At 40.1% G+C, this 18,449-nt stretch overlaps 1 protein-coding gene across 1 annotated transcript in view; it reads left to right on the top strand.

Moving 5' to 3' along the window:
• The first annotated feature begins 255 nt into the window (after positions 1–255).
• afg1lb (AFG1 like ATPase b) overlaps positions 256–18,449 on the top strand; it is a 29,337-nt gene continuing 11,143 nt past the window's right edge. The window contains exons 1-7 of the mRNA XM_042390607.1: positions 256–400; positions 648–973; positions 5,612–5,672; positions 5,770–5,871; positions 6,124–6,251; positions 10,126–10,225; positions 14,205–14,263. Coding sequence (XP_042246541.1) covers positions 271–400; positions 648–973; positions 5,612–5,672; positions 5,770–5,871; positions 6,124–6,251; positions 10,126–10,225; positions 14,205–14,263 — 906 coding nt within the window. The 5' untranslated portion in view covers positions 256–270. The remainder of the gene's footprint in view (positions 401–647; positions 974–5,611; positions 5,673–5,769; positions 5,872–6,123; positions 6,252–10,125; positions 10,226–14,204; positions 14,264–18,449) is intronic.

Raw genomic sequence — 18,449 nt, 5'->3', positions numbered from 1 at the left:
AAAAAACTGTACAAAAAAGCTGTACTTACTAAGCGACCAGCGACAATACTTCAACGTAATGATAAATATAGTCATACAAAAACGGGGATCCACTACATTTTTTGTTGTTTACGAGCCTAAATAATTAAGACATGGTGTTGTATACTATAAAATACATTCAGAAAATCTTAAGTTATGTCTTACAGTCTTTGGTTACATCACGTTCATGCTTTTGTCATGCGACTTGTTTGTCAAATGAGTCTCAATAAAGTTGTACCATTTTGAAACATCATGGCGGCGTACCCGTTGTTTCCAGCATGGCTTCCGGCAGCTGCTAGATGCTCAATAACATGTTTCCTTAAAGACACTGTTCCGACGTCAAAGAAAATCAGCTGTCTCGCATCCAGCAACACTGTGAGAGGTAAAGAGTTTGTCTGTCTTTCTGGCGCTCAAGACTGCGTGATATTTATTGTGTTACAGTCTGTCTGAGGTGATACATGTTTGGTAACTTTGAACACCTGGTTACGTCACTACATAACATAGTACCATAATATATAAGTTACTGTTTCTTTCAGACATTGTTTCATTACATGCAACAGACTGTCTGCTTAATTGTTACTGAATTGGGTAACGATTAATACTTGTTATGTCTGGTGTAATGCATACAGGTTACACGAGCTGGAGGAGAAGCAGTTCATCTACATCATCCTGCTCCTCTGAGCCTCCAGCCGCAGATTTTTGTCCCCCCAGTAAAACTGTCGGACACTACGATCGCCTCGTTCAGCGTGGCTCCCTGAGGGACGATGCTCAGCAGCGACATGTGCTGCAGCAGCTGGTTAACCTGCAGCAGACACTTAACAACTACAGCAACAGTATCTACTTGATGCCACCTCCACCCAAAATAAACTCAATAGATGACAGTGGTCAACAGCAGAAAGTGAAAGACTCCTGCATTACAACAGCTGAAAATAAAGGCGATGCATCCGCTGAAAAGGTAAAAGAGCCGTTATAATGACATCATATGTCCTCGTCCTCAAAACTCCTCACTACAATACTATGTTCACATGACAATTTATCTCTGCAATGAACATTGTTTAGGTATCTTTTAAAGGCCGGGTTCACAAATTCAAGTCTGTCTGTCTTAAAACAATAGTCAGGTGCCCAAATAAACATTGAAATAAGTTTTTCTTGCAATAATCATTCCTCCTGTTCATACTGACCATTAGAAAATCCCTTCATAATGCCCTTATAGTTTAAGTGACGGGGGCCAAAATCCAAAATCCTCCTTCTGTGCAAAAATGTATTCAAAAGTTTATCTGAAGCTAATATGAAGTTCCAGCCATCCAAATGAGTCAAATCAAGTAGATATCTTTCAATGTTAGTCTTTTTAGTGCCAAAGTCCCTCTTTTTGTTACTGTATTTTCACTGCAGCTCAACAGGGAAACACTGTCGAGGAAACACAAAGGGAATTTGATGCTAAAAAGACTGTATATGTGGCAGATATCCACTTGATATGACTAACTCAGACTGCTGAAGCCTCATATAAGCGTCAGATAAACTTTCAAATGCATTTTTGCACAAAATGACTGTGTGGACACACTGTGGATTTTGGCCCCCATCACTTAGATTGAAAGCACATTTGAAGGGGATCTTTTAATAGCCAGTATGAACAGGAGGAATGATTACAGTGAGGAAAACCTCTTTCACTGTTCATATGGACACCTGACTGTTGTTTTAAGACACACTTGAAAAATTGTGAACCTGTCCTTTAAGTATTTTAGCTGTCATGAAACCCATGCCACAATTCTTACTTAGCAGGACTATATCAAAGTTTTTGAGGTAAATTAAGTATGTAAAGAATGTTTGTGATAATCCACTTGAGTTAGATTATTCTTTATTGATTTTTTTGATATGTGACTGGTTGCCAAAAAACTTAAAGACAGATGATCAAGAGCACATCACTGACCTTCAAATAGGCATAAAACTAGCAATTGCTTGACATTGGTTCAGCTGCATTTCATTGTCTACATGTAGCAGGATGACAGATGCACTCTCCAACCCTTCAAGAGCAACAAACCCTTCCTTTCTGCCCGGCGTATGACTTCTCTCTTAATGCATCATGTGTTACAAAACACAAAACAGAAACCCCGGATGACTCTCTCATTGAGCCATTTCTATTAACATCCACCTCTTTCACTGCTCAATAACAGTCCATGTAAGAGAGAGAATATTTGCTTGCTCAATTTGTAGTCTGCGACAATGAAGAGAAGACTACAAGACTATTCAAGACTAGTGCTTTGACAAAACAATACCGCTAAAAGTCCACTCACTAGCTTTATGTGGAGCTTTCAAGTGTGGGTTGAATTCACTCAGTTTTCCTGCAGATGGGTCTGTTGAGGAACAACCTAATTTGCTGTCATGACTTAAAAAAAAACCATGAGTCTCATGGTTGAAATTATAACGTCATAACTGCTGATACTGAGTATGTATGTCAGCAGATTAAAGCAAACAGCAAACTCCAACCACTGATGAAGAGCATGTAATACGCTTGAAAGTGGGGCTGATGATGAACTGATTAGTTTCATTATTATTGATTTAATCTGTTAGTTATACTCTTGATCAATCAGTCATTTGGTCTATAAAATGGTGAAAAATATCTATCACTGTTTGACAAAGATGCAGCGTCATATGTCTTGTTTTATCTCAATCAACAGTCCACAACCCAAAGATATTCAGTTTACTATCATAGAGGACTAAAGAAACCAGAAAATATTCACATTTATGAAGATAGAACAAGAGAATTTTTGGATTATATGTTTTTTAAATGACTCAAAACGATTAACCGATAGTTGGCCGTTATTGTTCTGTCAATAGACTAATCAATGAATCGACTAATTGTTGCAGCTCTACTTGAAAGCTCAATAATAAAAGCTTGTGAGTGGACCTTGAGTATTTCCAAAGATTACTGTTATGTCTAAAATCACTCCATAAATCACTCATTCACTATTCTCAACAGAAATAACTCAAAACTTACTTAACGCTGTAGTGTTAAGTGTGTAGTTTAGTATTATGTTGAGATTTTCTTAATTTTCATTATTTTGCATCAAAACTGATAGGGGTAGTTTTGTATTGTTTGGATTTTAAGCAAAAAGTTAATTTTTTTCTTTGCACAGTGGGAATTCTTGAGGTCACTATACAGGGAACTAAAAATAAGTTCATTCATTTCAGAGAATTCTTACACTCAAATAAAATGTTGAAAAGTGAATATAGTTCACTTGGTAGAAACTAGGGAGTCATTTTGCATACAGCTCAGGATTTGCATGTCAGCATGGACTAGTTTAAAGCCTTTTACAGTGCGGCATCTGGACTCCCATTCTGTTATAAAGCCCCATTGACGTCCAACATATGGAGGGACTTGACAGAGTCCGCTGCACTGTACTCCAGTTGTATCACCGATAGTGGCCGTGGGGCTCAGGTCAAAGGGAGGGTAGGGGTCTGGGAAGTGTATTGTGCATGATGTGAGTTTTGGAACAGCGTAATGTAGGGGGCTGTTGTTGTTTTTAGGTCAGGGGAGCTGACTGTCTAGTATTTGGTGGTGGGAGTTTTTTTTTTTTTGTTGGTTGGCTGGCACAGACACATAGGGTTAGGCAGAGATTTTGGAAGGCAGCAGGGCAGACCTCCCGCTGTGCCCGTCCCGGCACCCCTCTCACTCTCTCACCGTCCCCATGCAGTAATGAGGGGATCCCCATTGTCTGGGCCATTCTTGTCCTTTTTGCTTTTGATTCGGGACTCTGACAAATACTTTGGTGTTAGGCTATCAACACCGCCAACCCCCCCCCTCCTCTTCTTTTGCACCTATTTCTTGCTCTGTCTCTCACATACACATACACACTGACTGGAGTACTTATGCAATTATTCTGGTTTGAATCAGGTCATACCACTGTCCTTTCGGTGTCTGTTCTCTCTGTGAAAGTGCCGCCATTGTCCTCACTAACTGACCAAGTCTGTGAGGAGAGTACACTTGACTTAATATTGACCCAATGTGGCGTGGTTTTGCGGATGGTCGACTAACAATGGGCCATTGTTTGGTGGGAGCCACCCTCTTCAAGTCAGACCTGCATCATAGAGTCCTCCTGTATGCTGTAGGTCTCCAGCAGAACAGTTGCACCAGTTAAACCTAACTTAGACTCCCACAGTCATTCCATTAACCTCGTTAGTGAGAGACATGACATCTTTTGGTTGTCGATAAACATGTTCAAAAGCAGTTTTACTGAAGTCATTTAAAAGCCAAAGTGGCAATGTCCTGCTTGTGAACTTTCCACTCATGTGCCAGTCTACGTCCTCCACCAGGAGGTGAGACAAGGCCACGGAGCTCAGCTAGACAGAGTGCCTGAGGAACAGCCTTGTCCTTCTCCACTCTGCCGTGGCAGAATGGCTACCAGCCACCGCTGACAATTACCCCACCATGCCAGGGGGCAGCTTGGGAAGTCAGGGAGAAGTCATACACTGTTATGCCAGAGCAGACAGGAAAGGCTTGTTGCTCTTCCAGGATTTCACTCCAGTGCAAGACAGGCAGGGATGGAGGGGGTAGAGGAGGAGGAGGAGGAGGAGGGGAGGAGGAGCGGGAAGAGGGTGCAGAGAGAGAGGATGGGTAACAAGTTTGTTTTTTCATTTAGTTTTCAATCGGCCATTGTCTGCTTTTATCAGAGTCAAGTGCTCCTTGTGCAGTGGACAGGGAGTACTGTCGCCATGAAATAGTCACTAAATTAAATTTTAAGAGGGCAATCCTTTCTGTCTAGTGCTGAGTTAATTCCAAAGCTATTTGACATTGCCCAGTTACAGAGATGGACAATCCTCAACCACAATCTTATTAAAATATCTATAATTTGCCCCCTCATACTCACATATGCCCCGAGCTAGCATTACATGTCATGTTTAAACTGATGCGTTCACATAGCTTGGGCCCTCTTTAGAGATATTTGGCTTTACTCGATATTCTCAGCTTGGTCACACAGAAGACTTTTTTTTTTTTTTTTTTTTTTTTTTTAAAGCAAGGGGACCTTTTGATGATCGGAGGCAGGCAGCACAATGACTTCCAGCAGCACCTCAATGCAACAGTACCGTATCACAATTAGCAGCGCTAAACAGGCTGCACAGACAAGTCCACTCCATCTCGTATGGAGCCTCATCCAGTCCTCTCCGTTTTGTCTGACAAATCCCCCCATTGTTCCTCTGATGATGCTTTTCTTTCGTGGGAACCCTGGCTTGTCTTGTTGATTAGATCCCCTTTGTCTTCCTCCCCTGCAGTGGGCTAGTCTGGAGAATGTGAAACCACACACTGTAGTGGTGGCTTAATGCCTCAGCATACTTTGTTTATTAAGCGATGATTCAGTCTTATATGGTAATGTATATAATGAAGTTTATTTAGGTCACCATTTAGCTCTTGTGCTTTTTAATAAGGAATTAATCTATGCATGCTTTTAGAAAATCCTGTTTTTATGATTAACTGTGGTGCATTTTATTATCATTATCATTATCATATTGTTTAGGATGACAAACAGCTGTTAAAAGATTTGAGATTTACACACATCTTACAGTCACTTCCTAATTTTTCCCTTTTTCCCCTCAAAAGGAGGAACCTGCTCCCCCTCCACCACCACCACCCAAAGGCTTCTATATCTACGGAAATGTCGGTAAGTTCACACATAAATATGGTGCTAAATCTCTAAAACATCCCTGAGAAGTGAACAAAATATAATATTATATTAATTATTTCTCTATCTCTATCAGGCACAGGGAAGACCATGCTCATGGATATATTTTACTCCCAGGTGGAAAACACCCGTAAAAAGAGAGTCCACTTCAATGGCTTCATGTTGGACATCCACAAAAGTTAGTATTCTCCTCCCACTGCACATCAGTAACTACAGAAGGTTGGCATGTGTGACTTTGTGGAAGTTTTCTGACTCCTCGTATTCCAGAGATCCTATATTTATCTCTCTGTTTGTCCTGAAGCCCTCCTGTTAATTGTCTACCATTATGCATACAGGTGAAATTACTGCTTTATTCAGTATTGTCAGTGGGTTTGTGTTGCTGATGCAGGTGTGCTTTAAGATGTGCCTGACGTTTGTGTACTGCTTCAAGGGATCCACCGGAGGAAACAAAGCCTGCCAAAACGAAGGCTAGGGAAAATGTTCACCTATGACCCCATATCACCGGTTGCCATGGAGATCAGCAATGAAACCTGCCTCTTGTGTTTTGACGAGTTTCAGGTGAGCGACTCTATGTGTGTGTCTGTGTGTCTGTTCTTAAAATCTGCTTGAAAATTAGCTGCAAGTAGCAAACAAGACAATAAAAATTGTGTTGTTGTTCTTTATGTCAAATGCGTAAATTTGCCAAAAACAGTTTTACTCTGACAGTAGTGCTAAATAACATGTGATATTAGTAAATATACTGCTAGTACAACTATATGTAATGCAATGCTGATATTCAGGTTTTTGATTGTAAAGAAATACCTATTAGCTGGGATAAAATAAATACCCATACAGTCCTCAAAGTGCACCACAGATATATTAAATAGATAATTTGTGATCCTACTGTATAAAGTATGTCTGTTTTTAAAGGGCATTTTATGAATTTAAACAACTTTACATAAAGAAAAAAGATGATTGAAAGGCCAGGATGTGGTACAATGTACATATTTACAACAACAACACAGATTTTACACAACAGTGAACTCAATTTGACAGTCAAAGTAGGACAAGAGACAGATAATTAGAAATTATTTAAAATTATTTTTATTATTTATTATTTATTTAAAATTATTATTTTTAAAAATGTGTAGGTAATAACATATTCAGAATGAAGGGGCCATAGCAAGCAAACAGGAGATATGTTATTGTACATATTAGGATCAAACACAAAGCCAGTGTCAGTTGAAAACCACAGGATAAGAGACTTTGGCATAAACACTAACTCACAGAAAAGAGACCCTGAAATGTGTGAAGAAGGAAACAAAGTGATATTTTACAGGGGTTTTTTTGACATTTCTTTCCTTCTAGGCCAGAAAGTTTTAAAAAATAGTTTTAAACGCTGTGTTCTGAGTTAAGTGTTAAGTGTTCGATCTGATCTGTGTTCAGTATTGGTGTTTTATCACAGCCGGTGTCTTTCCTGTGTGGGCATCGGGATGATCTTGACATCCCAACAAAAACAGGACTGGGGACACCTAGCGGCCATTTTAAATATAGCAGAAGTGTCCAATGACTTCCAACAGCACTCAAACACTATAGCGTGTAGTTTTCAAGTAGTAGTAAAATTATAAAATCTCACATGTATCTTCAACATATAACATTTCTTTACTTTGTGATCCTAGTGATCTGCTTCTGTTACTTTTTATGCACTCAGAGTTATTTTGGCTCTCAAACTAGTACAGCCAATTCACCCAGACTGTACACTGGATATACACAAATAAAAGGCACCTCCAGCCATTAGTGCTGCAGAAAGTCTCTTTATTTTACCCCTTGGTGTAAGAGGAGAGAACTGAAGCACTCTCTATTAACTGTAAGCTAGTTAGTCATTCACTGCAGCTTCTGTCTTTATCATTAACCAACTGAACACATCTGTTAGTGGCACAATGTTGCTCTTCTTACTGATATCATTACAGTTAATGCCAGCAGGTCAAAGGTCACAGAAGGTGCGGTTGCTCCCTCTAATCACTCTCTGTGCATCTGCGAGGATCAAGAGCTGCTCCTTTCATCCGCCTGTCTTTCACATTTTAAACTGCGGAGCTGTTTGTGCATTCTCATTGATTTGTTTTGTTTGCCGTCGCCAGCTTTGCTGTTTTCGCTTGTCGACTGTTGCTACCGGTGAATGGAGGGGAAACAAGCAGACATGTGCGCGTTGTTTGTGATGCATAAACAAGAGGTTGTGAGGTTGTGAGAGTTGGAGGTGGCGGCGGTGGTGGTGGTGGGGGGGGTCTATACCAATCAGCATCCTCCTCCACTCAGCCATGCAAATGAGGCTCTGGGTATCAGTCGCACTCTCCTGCTTCCTTAAGTGAGTGGAGCTAGAAAGCGACTGGCGGCGGCGGGTCAGATGGATCTTATCCTCTTAAATGCTAATGACATTTCTCCATTCTCTTCATTAGCGCCGTGCCATTATCAGTAATTTGTAGCCCCCCTCCCTCCTTTTACGGCCCCCACCCGGCTCCCCTAATGAATACTCGCCATTGAGAGGTCCGAGATGGAAAGATGGGAAGAGAGTGAGAAGGGAAGAAGAAGAGTGAGAAGAAAACGCTCGAGTGTCATTGTCTCAGGGCCTCAGTCACTGTGCAGCCTCTGTGAAATTGCTCATAGGTTGTGTACATAAAGAGGTGTAACATCAAAAGAGGTTTAATTTGGCAACCGTGTGCCTCGCTGTAAACTGACAGCCGCTTGAGTAATTGGATGCTCATTTAAATATCGGCATTGGCTGACGGAGATTGCACCATTATTTTTGTGTTCCACAAGTGCTACATCAGTCCCCTCCACCTTCCTCATTCTGTGGGTACCCATTCTCTTTCCCTCTCCCCCTACTCATTCAGCAATCAATATTGCCCCTCATACTATGCCCATGTTGAGGGCACATGAATAAACAAATCCAGGTTGTATAAAAGGTCATTTTTAAATGATTCTTTTGAAATGAAAATAAAATCCTGCGGTCGGAGGAAATGGGGGCCCCTTCAGAGAGACACAGAGCCTTGGCTTTCTGTTGATTCTCATTACGCACACACACAATCACACACACACACACACTCTCTCACACACTAATTTGATGCCCCTAGCCACCTCTCCTTAGCAAAATCAAGGCTTTAACACAAATGTTAATCAAGTATTGGCAAGGGCAGTGAGGCTAATATGCAAAAGCGGAAGACTCTCCAGAGTATGAAAGGAGGCATATGCTGTGGGTATGGCCATCACAAGTGCCTGTTATATACAGGAAAGTAGGCAAGAGGGAGTGAGAGGAGGGGGCGGGACAGATACATGACTGCAAAGTCTTCCTTTTATTCAAGACATCCTAATTCTTAAAAAGGTTTCATTCTAAAATGTGACTTGTCCTTTCTTTTAAATCATAGAAAAGTCTCTCAATTTACTTAAAATGTGGATGATGTAATGAAAAATAATGTGTCTCCCCAAAATGTGATTCTTTCTTTTCACCAGGGTGATGAAGTTGATTTTTGAGAGAAAACCTAATTACATTTATATCTTTTATTGAATATAAATGACAATTGGCATGAGACAGACAACTTAAAGCAACAAGAGAGGCCTGAAATCAGTCTGTTTCTTTTATAATATATAATATTAGTCAGAGTAATGAAGGATGTTGTATAGCCTACATGCTGCTTTGACTACTGTGCCTTACAGGGTAACATGATTTCTCCCTTCATGGTTGTTCAAAAGAACAACAGAGTTGAAAGAGAGGGAGAGATGAGAGAATAAGAACAAAAGTGAGAGCTCTGCATTACTAATAGAAAGGTCAGAGCTCTTCATTTAACAGCCAGCGACTCATAAACGTCCTTGCTTCAGCGTTGTCATCGACCTTTGTTTATTGTAGACTCATGGAAATGATGCAGATGAAAAAGGCAGCAGACTGTTGAATTTGTATTTATGTATTACAACCTGGTAGCCTTGTGTTTAGTTCATAGAACATGCGCGCACCTTTATATGCCTTTATATGGCCATCTTGGATTGAAGCTTTGTCTGCCATCATGACCCCAGTCTGGATTCACATTGCTCCGTTTTCATTATTCCTTTCTTCCTCTTGTTTTCTCGCTGGCGTTTAGTCATTCTCACGTCCGCACACTTGATTAGCTTGGGTCCGCTGCCTTGTCTCGGCTACTTGTCCTCAGCAGAAAGCCGCTTCGTGACCATTTGCAGTCAGTTCAAGTGGTTCAGGTGTGTGTATGTGCACAGATGCATGCAAGTGCGAATGGCCATGACCAGACACAAAGGATTGAATGAGCACACCTGAATGACGCTAATCAACATGAAGTGTTGATGGCATGGTTTGACCTCAGACACACACACATGCGGTGTGGCAAGTAAAAGGTAAATTATACAGTACATGAATGTGTCTCTTCTTCTTCTTCTCTGGTCCTTGTTCTGTCAGGTGACCGACATTGCTGATGCCATGATCCTGAAGCAGCTTTTTGAGACGCTGTTCAAGACTGGAGTGGTGGTGGTGGCCACATCCAACAGACCCCCTGACGGTACGACAAGTATCTGAGCACATACATATTGTCCCTTTTTATTTGCTTCTAATCATTGCGCAACTAAATTTTACTAAACACACAGCTTGGTACATGTGAGATGTTTAATTTTAAGTCTGCAGCCATTGGAATAAGCAGAGTTTTCTGTTTTTCCCAAATTATACATAATACATCTTCAGAAACCAATTACTCTATTTTAAAGGCTCACTATAAAAACATGAAGTTACACATTAGCAACCTATTTGTCTGCCTTTGACAAAAAAAAAAACTTCTCTTTCTTCCTCCACCCCATAAATCCAACTGAGAGCCACTGACTATAAAAGTAGTAGTGCGACTCAATAACATTACAAATACCACAACGTCAAATATGTAACGCTACTAATATTGCATAAACACATAATGGTACAGATCAAAATGTTATACCACAACATGTGCAGTATTTGACTATAGGTTTTCTTACTATGGCTCTTAAAAACACAAAGAATATTTTAGAAGCATATCATCCTCGAAAACAACTTGTCAGTTGTTTTCTAAAACTGTGGGAAGTTTCTCTTTGAATAACTTTTACTGTACAAGGATTAAAGGCAGGATTTGTGTGTCAAGAAATCATTAATAAGGCAGAAAAATTTGAAGAAAATGAGCAGATGGCATCAGAACAGCTGGAAACATTACTATTCACACTTTAGAGGTACAGTATCTAGTATACCAGCAGCCATATTCAGCTATAATGAAGGTGAAAAAATTAAGTGCCTTTATATAAGAGGAAGGAAGTTTAGCTTCAGCATATTTTTTCTAATGGTGCCCCGAAGTAAAAAAGAAAGTACATAATCCTTCTGATTCATTCATCAACCATTTAACTAATCATAAAATTAACTATGTCGCCCAACACTTCTCCAACATACCATGACATCTTCTTCTGTCTTGCCTTCATCAGGGTAATATTGAGGCTGTTTCAAGTTTCTGGGCTTACAGTGCGTTTGTTAATCATCTGACTTATAAACATAGTATAATTTTAGGGATAGAATAAAGCATATAGGTACAGTATGTTGGAGAATAGTTGTGCAACATGTTATCAGCTCACTGTTCTGCACAATTTGTTTAATCTCAAAATAGCTAACTGTTGTCAAGAATTGTCAGCTTTTACCACTATTGTTCATGTGCAAGAATTCTAACTTGTATAGAAAAAAGCACGGCAAAAGAAAACCTGCTGCCTACCTCAGAAGAACAAGAGGATAAAAGTAAAATATTTTCATCATTCTTAAGTTTAAAAAGGCCTTTGCCCCGAAGGTCCAGAGCAAACAGTACACCCTCTGCCATTCAGCTAAAATGACAAGTAATATTCCTAAAATGTGTTTGTTTTTCCTCCACCTGAACCAGAGCAACACAAACACATTAGTCAGTTACTTTAAATACATCTACATCATTTGCTGACTTGGCTTCAGCAAAAATTGATTAAGCTTCACAGGACAGCACCAGCTACTTCCGGTTCACAGCAATTAACAAGAAGAAAAGGCGGGCGACATTTGATGCATCTCTGACCTATGAAACATGACGCAGCCTTTAAACAGGCTTTGATGTTGCACTTACTGCCAGCGGAGCAAGGCTGGAAAAAGAATGAGCAAGACAGTGATCAAGGTGGAGATGTCCTATCTGACGTCTTTGTTTCTCAGGGAAGATGTTGATGTCTCAAAGCCTTGAGTGGGTACGAAGTGGATGGCAGCAAGATGGCTCTCGTAGACAAAGATGCGCGTCTCTGATATTTGCTAGCTATTAAGAACAAAGCACCAAACTGATGCAAACTTGATAGAGAGCCTACTTGGTATTAATTACATGGTTAATGGAATACTGAAAGCCATAAGAGACAACTGGACATGAAAGGCATAGATTTTCAATCTTTATTGATGTGGAGATGCCAGTATCAAAAGGCCCTAGATGTGTTTGTAGGGGGAATTTAGAGATAGGTTTTAGCTAGAATAGCTAAAGTAGCGTTTTGTTGTTGTTGTTTTTATATACTAATGGAGTTTAATGAGGGTGAGGAGGGTTCAGGGGATAAATGGTGTCTTTCTGAAGTAGAATGCCCTCAGTGCATTGCATCTCAAATGCAGTTTACGTTAATGGACTCAAGCTTATTTTGATCGTCGTAGATACATTTAAGTAAGAAGTTTTTTATTAATTAATTTGATTGATTGATTTTATACATATAAAACAAAATATACTGTAGCTGATTCCAGGTGTGTTCAGAAAACGTTTCAAAACATACATTGCACCCTTTGCTTGTCTTAAAGTAAAGTTTGGGGGTGAAGTGTTTGACTTACTAGATAAAGTATTTGGTTTCCAGCTCCGTAGGGACCCATTGACAGCCATTCTTGTGGTTTTTTCCAGAAAAAATTGGGGATTAGGGGAAAAGGCATATTCATTGCACATACTGGCAGCTGCAAAAAAGCAACAGCACTGAACTGGCTCAAGAAGGAACCTCCACCCTATGACAAGTAGAAGAAGAAGAAGACTGGCCCTAGGTATACTCATGAGTGGAGCTGTTGCAGCTATCAAAGTACTAATACAATCCAACTGTAAGTGAAAAGGACTGACAGGGTGGATGTACGGGATGGATAGACGTTTAAACACAGACACACTGAATAATGATATGACAAATGATGCAAAATGTTGTGGCAGTGAGGGAGGATGGTTGAGAGAGAGGGAAAATGAGTATGTTCTTTCCTAACCTACATATTAAGAATATATTGAAAAGAAAAATGTGAAAATGTTGTACTCAATAAAAAAATAAGCTGCAAAATAATTTGACGTTATGGGAAAGAGGTTTTTCCCTTTTTGCCAAAAGTTAGATGAAAAGATTGATATCACTCTCATATTTGTACAGATAATGAAGCTACAACCAGCAACTGATTAGCCTAGCAGAGCACGAAGACTGGAAACAGGGGGAAAACAGCTAGCCTGGCTCTTTTCAAAGTTAACAAAATTTGCCTACTCCTTAATTAACAGGTTATAAATTGTTTGTTTAGTACATACACAAACCGAAGTGTAAAAATGTCGCTTTGGAGGCTTATAGCCTATGTGTTGTAACCAGTCTATGCTGGTAGCCTAGCGCACCTTTTTATGACAAGACTTGAGGAAGTCACTGCTCCCAGCCAACACATAACTCCCAGTAAACCATTGAGTGTTGTTTTTACACATTGTAGAATTTAAACAAATGAGATATAAAGAGTTCATTTTGTTATCTTTGGACAGAGCCAGGTTAACTGTTTCCCCCCCATTTCCAGTCATAATGCTAAGCTAGGCTAACTGGCTGCTCACAGTCGCTTTATATTAACCATACAGACATCAGAGTGGTATCGATCTTCTCATTTATCTCCTTGAGAAAAAAAAAAGCAAATAAGCATATTTCATAAAAGGTCCTTAAACACTGACGATAGTTACGTCTCCCACACAGCACACAGTCCATCACAGTATAGAAGTTACTGAGCGTTGCTTGTGAGTCAGGGCCTACTATAGTAAGCTTAAGCCCAAACATCAACAACAACCATTTGTTTGCGTTTGCAGCTGGAGAGCTTAAGCCTGTGTGTGCATGTGTGTGTACGTGTATGTGTGTCTTTGTCCGTGTTTGTGTGTGAATCCTGATCTGTTTTATCTGTCTATCAGGGATGCTACTTCAGATGTAATTTGTTCCAGCCGAGCTAATTGAAACCTCTATTCAGCGAGCTGCTGTGGACATTGTCCGCGCTGAAAAGGCGACAGTCCTTTCTCTCGCCACCATTGTTTGGGAATGTAATGAATTTTATGTTGCTGCCGCTGCCGGTAGAGAAATCCATTTTTCTCCCCTGGTCCCAGTCCTTTTGTCGTGCCTCCCCACCCATCCTTCAGTTCATCAATAGCCACTTTATGTGCCAATCTGTGGCGGGGGAATGGCATTATTAGGAGGCTAAACAGCAGCTCTAATATAGGCCCTCCCCTCCTCTTTCAGATCTGTACAAAAACGGACTTCAGAGGGACACCTTCCTACCTTTCATCGACGTGCTGAAGGTAGAGACAAAGTCATCCCCCTCTCTTGTCTTGTTAATTTATTCATTTGTTTATAACACATGCGCACACACACACATTCACACACATGCATGTGCTCCTCTGTGTCTCTGTGTCTGTCTTTTTGCAAGTTGCTCTGTAGTGGTTTGATGTTTTCTGCTTCCCGGATGCCTCACACAGTGTCACAAAGCTGTCTTTGATCATACCAGGGCACAGTGAAAGACTCAGAGTGAGAAAGGTAGGGAGAGATGGAAGGAGCATGGGTGAGCACAGGTAATGTGAATGGGAGATGGGTGGACGAGCTGAGTGACTGACCCGGACTGCTTGCATTTCAAAAGTAAGGAGGGGGAGGGGGTGGGAGGGGAGAGGAGAGGAGAGGAGAAGAGCGATACAGCGGTTAGCATTTCTAGCGAAAAATCTACTTTGCAATTTAAGCAGGTACCACCATTATCCTGCCTGCATCTCAGATGATCATTGATGTGTTTGGAGTGATCATGATCATAAATAATTGCATAATAATTTGTTGTCATGCATTTTGCAACAGAGGAGAGCAGCATTCTTGCACCTTTTATTGGTATTTATTCAAAACAGAAATGGTATATTAGGCCATAAATGTACTTTTAATTTTTCACTGTTCATTAGAAGAAATGAAAATTAGCAGGGACAAACAATGACCAACAGAAGACCACTCACCTCAAACATATAAACACACTTATGTAATAATTACTATACATCTTAGTAATTGCAGGTAGTTGTGTAGGATGTACATATACCAATAAATCCCTTACCATGTTACAAAATACAGAAAATAATGCAGGAAGAAGTTCTTGAGGTTATTATGAACAATATAATATTTATGTGATTTGTACATTTTTCAAAAATCTGCTAATTCATTGCAGGACATGAGCTGGAATGAAGTAGACATGTGAGCAGATTTTTTGTTTGGAGTTGGTATATTCAGAAGTTTATTGTTAGCCTTACCTTACTTATCCTGCACACTGAGGAAGGCATTAGGAGAAAGGTTTGTGTTTTTTTTTACTTTTCTACATTACAAAAGAATAAAGATATAGCAAATGTGAACTTCAAAAGACTACCTTTTCCTTCAAGTGACTCTAGTTAACCTCCACTGGGACTTGCAGATCTTCTGGTCTAAATGCACCAAATAAACAAGGTTCAACGCAGTTGTATTTGACTGTAAAATAACCAGCCTCTAGTACTTATCTTTGTCAAAACCCTTTGCCAAACAAATTTGAGGGATTCTTATTATAATGTGTCAGTTTATGTGCTGTATAACATCTGCAATTAACTTTTATCCTCTTAAAAATATGTATGTATTATTGGCCCCAAAACTCCACTATTGTTCAGTCTCTAATGATAATTAGCCAGTTGTTGTTTTTTTTTTGTTTGTTTTTTTTATTGGTCATCCTGTTACATGTACTAATTACATCACAAACCTCAATGTGTGTACTGTAGTGTAATAAAATAAGGATACAGTTGCTTTTACATGAGCAACATGGATGCTCTGCGGTGTCCAGGCCACAGACAGTTTCATGGTCGTCAGAGCTCCACTGCATCTTAAACGCAGAAGTTGCCACTTCCACAACTGTGGAGGCCTTGGAGTCACCCTGCTCCCCACCCACTCCCCCCATCCCCCCCCTCCCCCCTCCAGCAGCACCCTTGCCCTCTCTAATCCACCCTTATCAAGGTCCTGAATGCATGTTGTCCCTCTCTGCCCTGCGCTACCTCCTCTCTTTCAGGGTCCCATGTTCCCCTTTGTGAGGCCATCTGGTTTTCAGGGTTGGGGTTTTTTGGGGGGTGTGAGGCGTTCTCTATAGTGGCCCGTTCTGTAAAGTTAAAGCGTGTTTTAGCAGGGTCACGCTGCTAACTAGCTGACCCTTAATAGATTGAATTAATGCTTGCAGGGGCCAGCGGTGCGGTTTCCTCCTCCCTTATGCAGCCCGCTCTTGTATGTGCGTGCCTGACTGTGTTTCTATAGTGAGTGAGGGAGTGAATGAGGGTGTTAAAAAGTAAAAATAGCCTCTGACCTCTCCTCCCTATCACCTGAGCCAGAGTGGAAGAGGTTAATCCACGGCCTCTGTCCGCCTGGGTTGACGTCTTTATTTAACTATTGACTTCTGATTAGTTGGGACCCCCTTTTCCGCAGCACTCCGTCTCCCTAATCATTATTCCGGTTCCCTACTCTGCAAAATAATTAATCATCAGATCAAGCACAAAGTTGTCAAACACGGAAAACCTACAACTTCACTGAACCTAAAAGTCCCTGACTGTTTACTAGTTTTTCATTCACTCAGTCATTTGTGAATTCTTGTCCTTTTTAGTGTTGCTCTAGACTCCATCGGGGAATCTATTCAGTTGTTTAGGCTTCTTTTTCTTTGTAGCCATGGCAAAGTTCTGTAAAATACAGGGTTTAAGGGCTTTTTTAATGGACACTGCCAGTATTGTAACGAAGACACTCTTTCTCACTCTCAAACTGTCCTCCCTCTCCACTCCACTTTTCATTGCCCATCCTCTCTCTACCCCTTTATTCCCGCTCTTTATTCTATCACTATCCTGTTCTGCTCACTGGATTTTACTCACCCAAGGTCAGGTCTCTGTATTTTGGTAGCAGAATAGTGACTTTATTTTCTCCATGCTTGTTCGATTGCAGTCGTGCACAATGTTGCAGTGGGAGGGGGCGGGGGGTGGGACATGACAACAACCCTGACGCAACTTTGAGTATCTCTGGTTTTCCTGCTGTTTTTAATCTGCTCTCCTTCCCTTTTTTTGTGTGCGTTATTGTTAATAATTGCTATGTACTGTGCAGTTGATGATGAGAGAAAAAGAAATATATAAATAAAAACAGGATGATAGAGAAAGAAAAATTGAGGAATGAGAGGGATGTGGTCCTCCAGTGAAGACCTTGGTGAGAAGGACTGCTTGTGAAGAGCCGGCTGCCTGCCAGTTCAAATCAAATAGACGTTGATATTTGATGACTGTCATTGTCTTCCAGAGCATTTAATGGCAGGGCAGTGCCATTCACTGTATGCCTCGAGGGCGTACCTCACTTCTTTCATATCAGTGTCTTGCTTCTAAATAAACTGAACAAATAATAGAAGATAAGTCGATTTTTCCTCTTTTGAACACAAGGAATTAATTCCGGCTCCGTATTTATCGCCTAATTTTTAATTGATTCAGTTACCTTGGCTCGTTATTCTTATATCTGCGTAACAGATATTTTTATGTGTTTTAATATAAGGGTGTGCAGATGTCAGATGTGTGTGATCAAGATGTATTCAAAAATACATTAGCTACCCTAGCTTTAATTCAAAAACGTCACTCTCACTTCTACTGTCACTGGCACGTACAGTATGTTTGAAACCCTTTTTTACACTTCAACCCACACACCTCTTGATGTTCTGTCCTTTTTTTCACTTTTGTAACATCACAAAAAATGTAAATCCAGCTTAGTGTTTTTTAAAAAAATGGAAAGTGAATCAGATTCTCAGGGAGTCTTTTTATAAAGATATGGGCGGTACTAATAATTGCACATTTAGATACTTTAACGTGAGTAATACAGCACGTTTTGAGGCAACATTATTTGTATATCATATTTTATTAGGGCTGTAATTACTGATTGTTTTCATTATTGATTAGTCTAACGTTTTCGTGAGTAATTGATCAAACATTTGGGGCAGAAAATGGTGAAAATGTCCATCACAATTCCCTAATTCAAACAGCTTGAACATGTCAACTCTTAAAGAGATTCAGAAGAGAAGCTTCAATCATCAAACTTATTGGTGATTACTTTTCTGTCAAACGATAAATTAATTGAGTGATTCATCACATTGTTTCAGCTCTGTGTTTCAAAGCTAATTTAAAGTGCTTTACATAAGACATCAAGACTAAAACTACAGAATAAATGATGTGAAATGAAAATAATGTCAGTGTAAAATAACAAGAAAAACTAAAGAAAATACATCAGCATAAGAACTGATTGTGCAGATCTAAAAACAATCAATCACAATCAATAGAAAACATATATGTCTTCAGATTTTATGTAAAAGGAATCAAGATAAGTGTCGAGGTAACTCTCAGATCTTCTGGAAGTTTGTACAAATCAGTCTTAACATAGTAGTTAAAAGCAGCTTCCCCGAATGTGGCCTTAATTCAGTAAGTCAGTCCGCAGACC

This window comes from Thunnus maccoyii, chromosome 17 (assembly GCF_910596095.1).
Source record: "Thunnus maccoyii chromosome 17, fThuMac1.1, whole genome shotgun sequence".
NCBI classification, from domain to species: Eukaryota; Metazoa; Chordata; class Actinopteri; order Scombriformes; family Scombridae; genus Thunnus; species Thunnus maccoyii.
The sequence above is the reverse complement of the archived record's forward strand: the minus strand, read 5'-3'. Positions and strand labels throughout refer to the sequence as shown.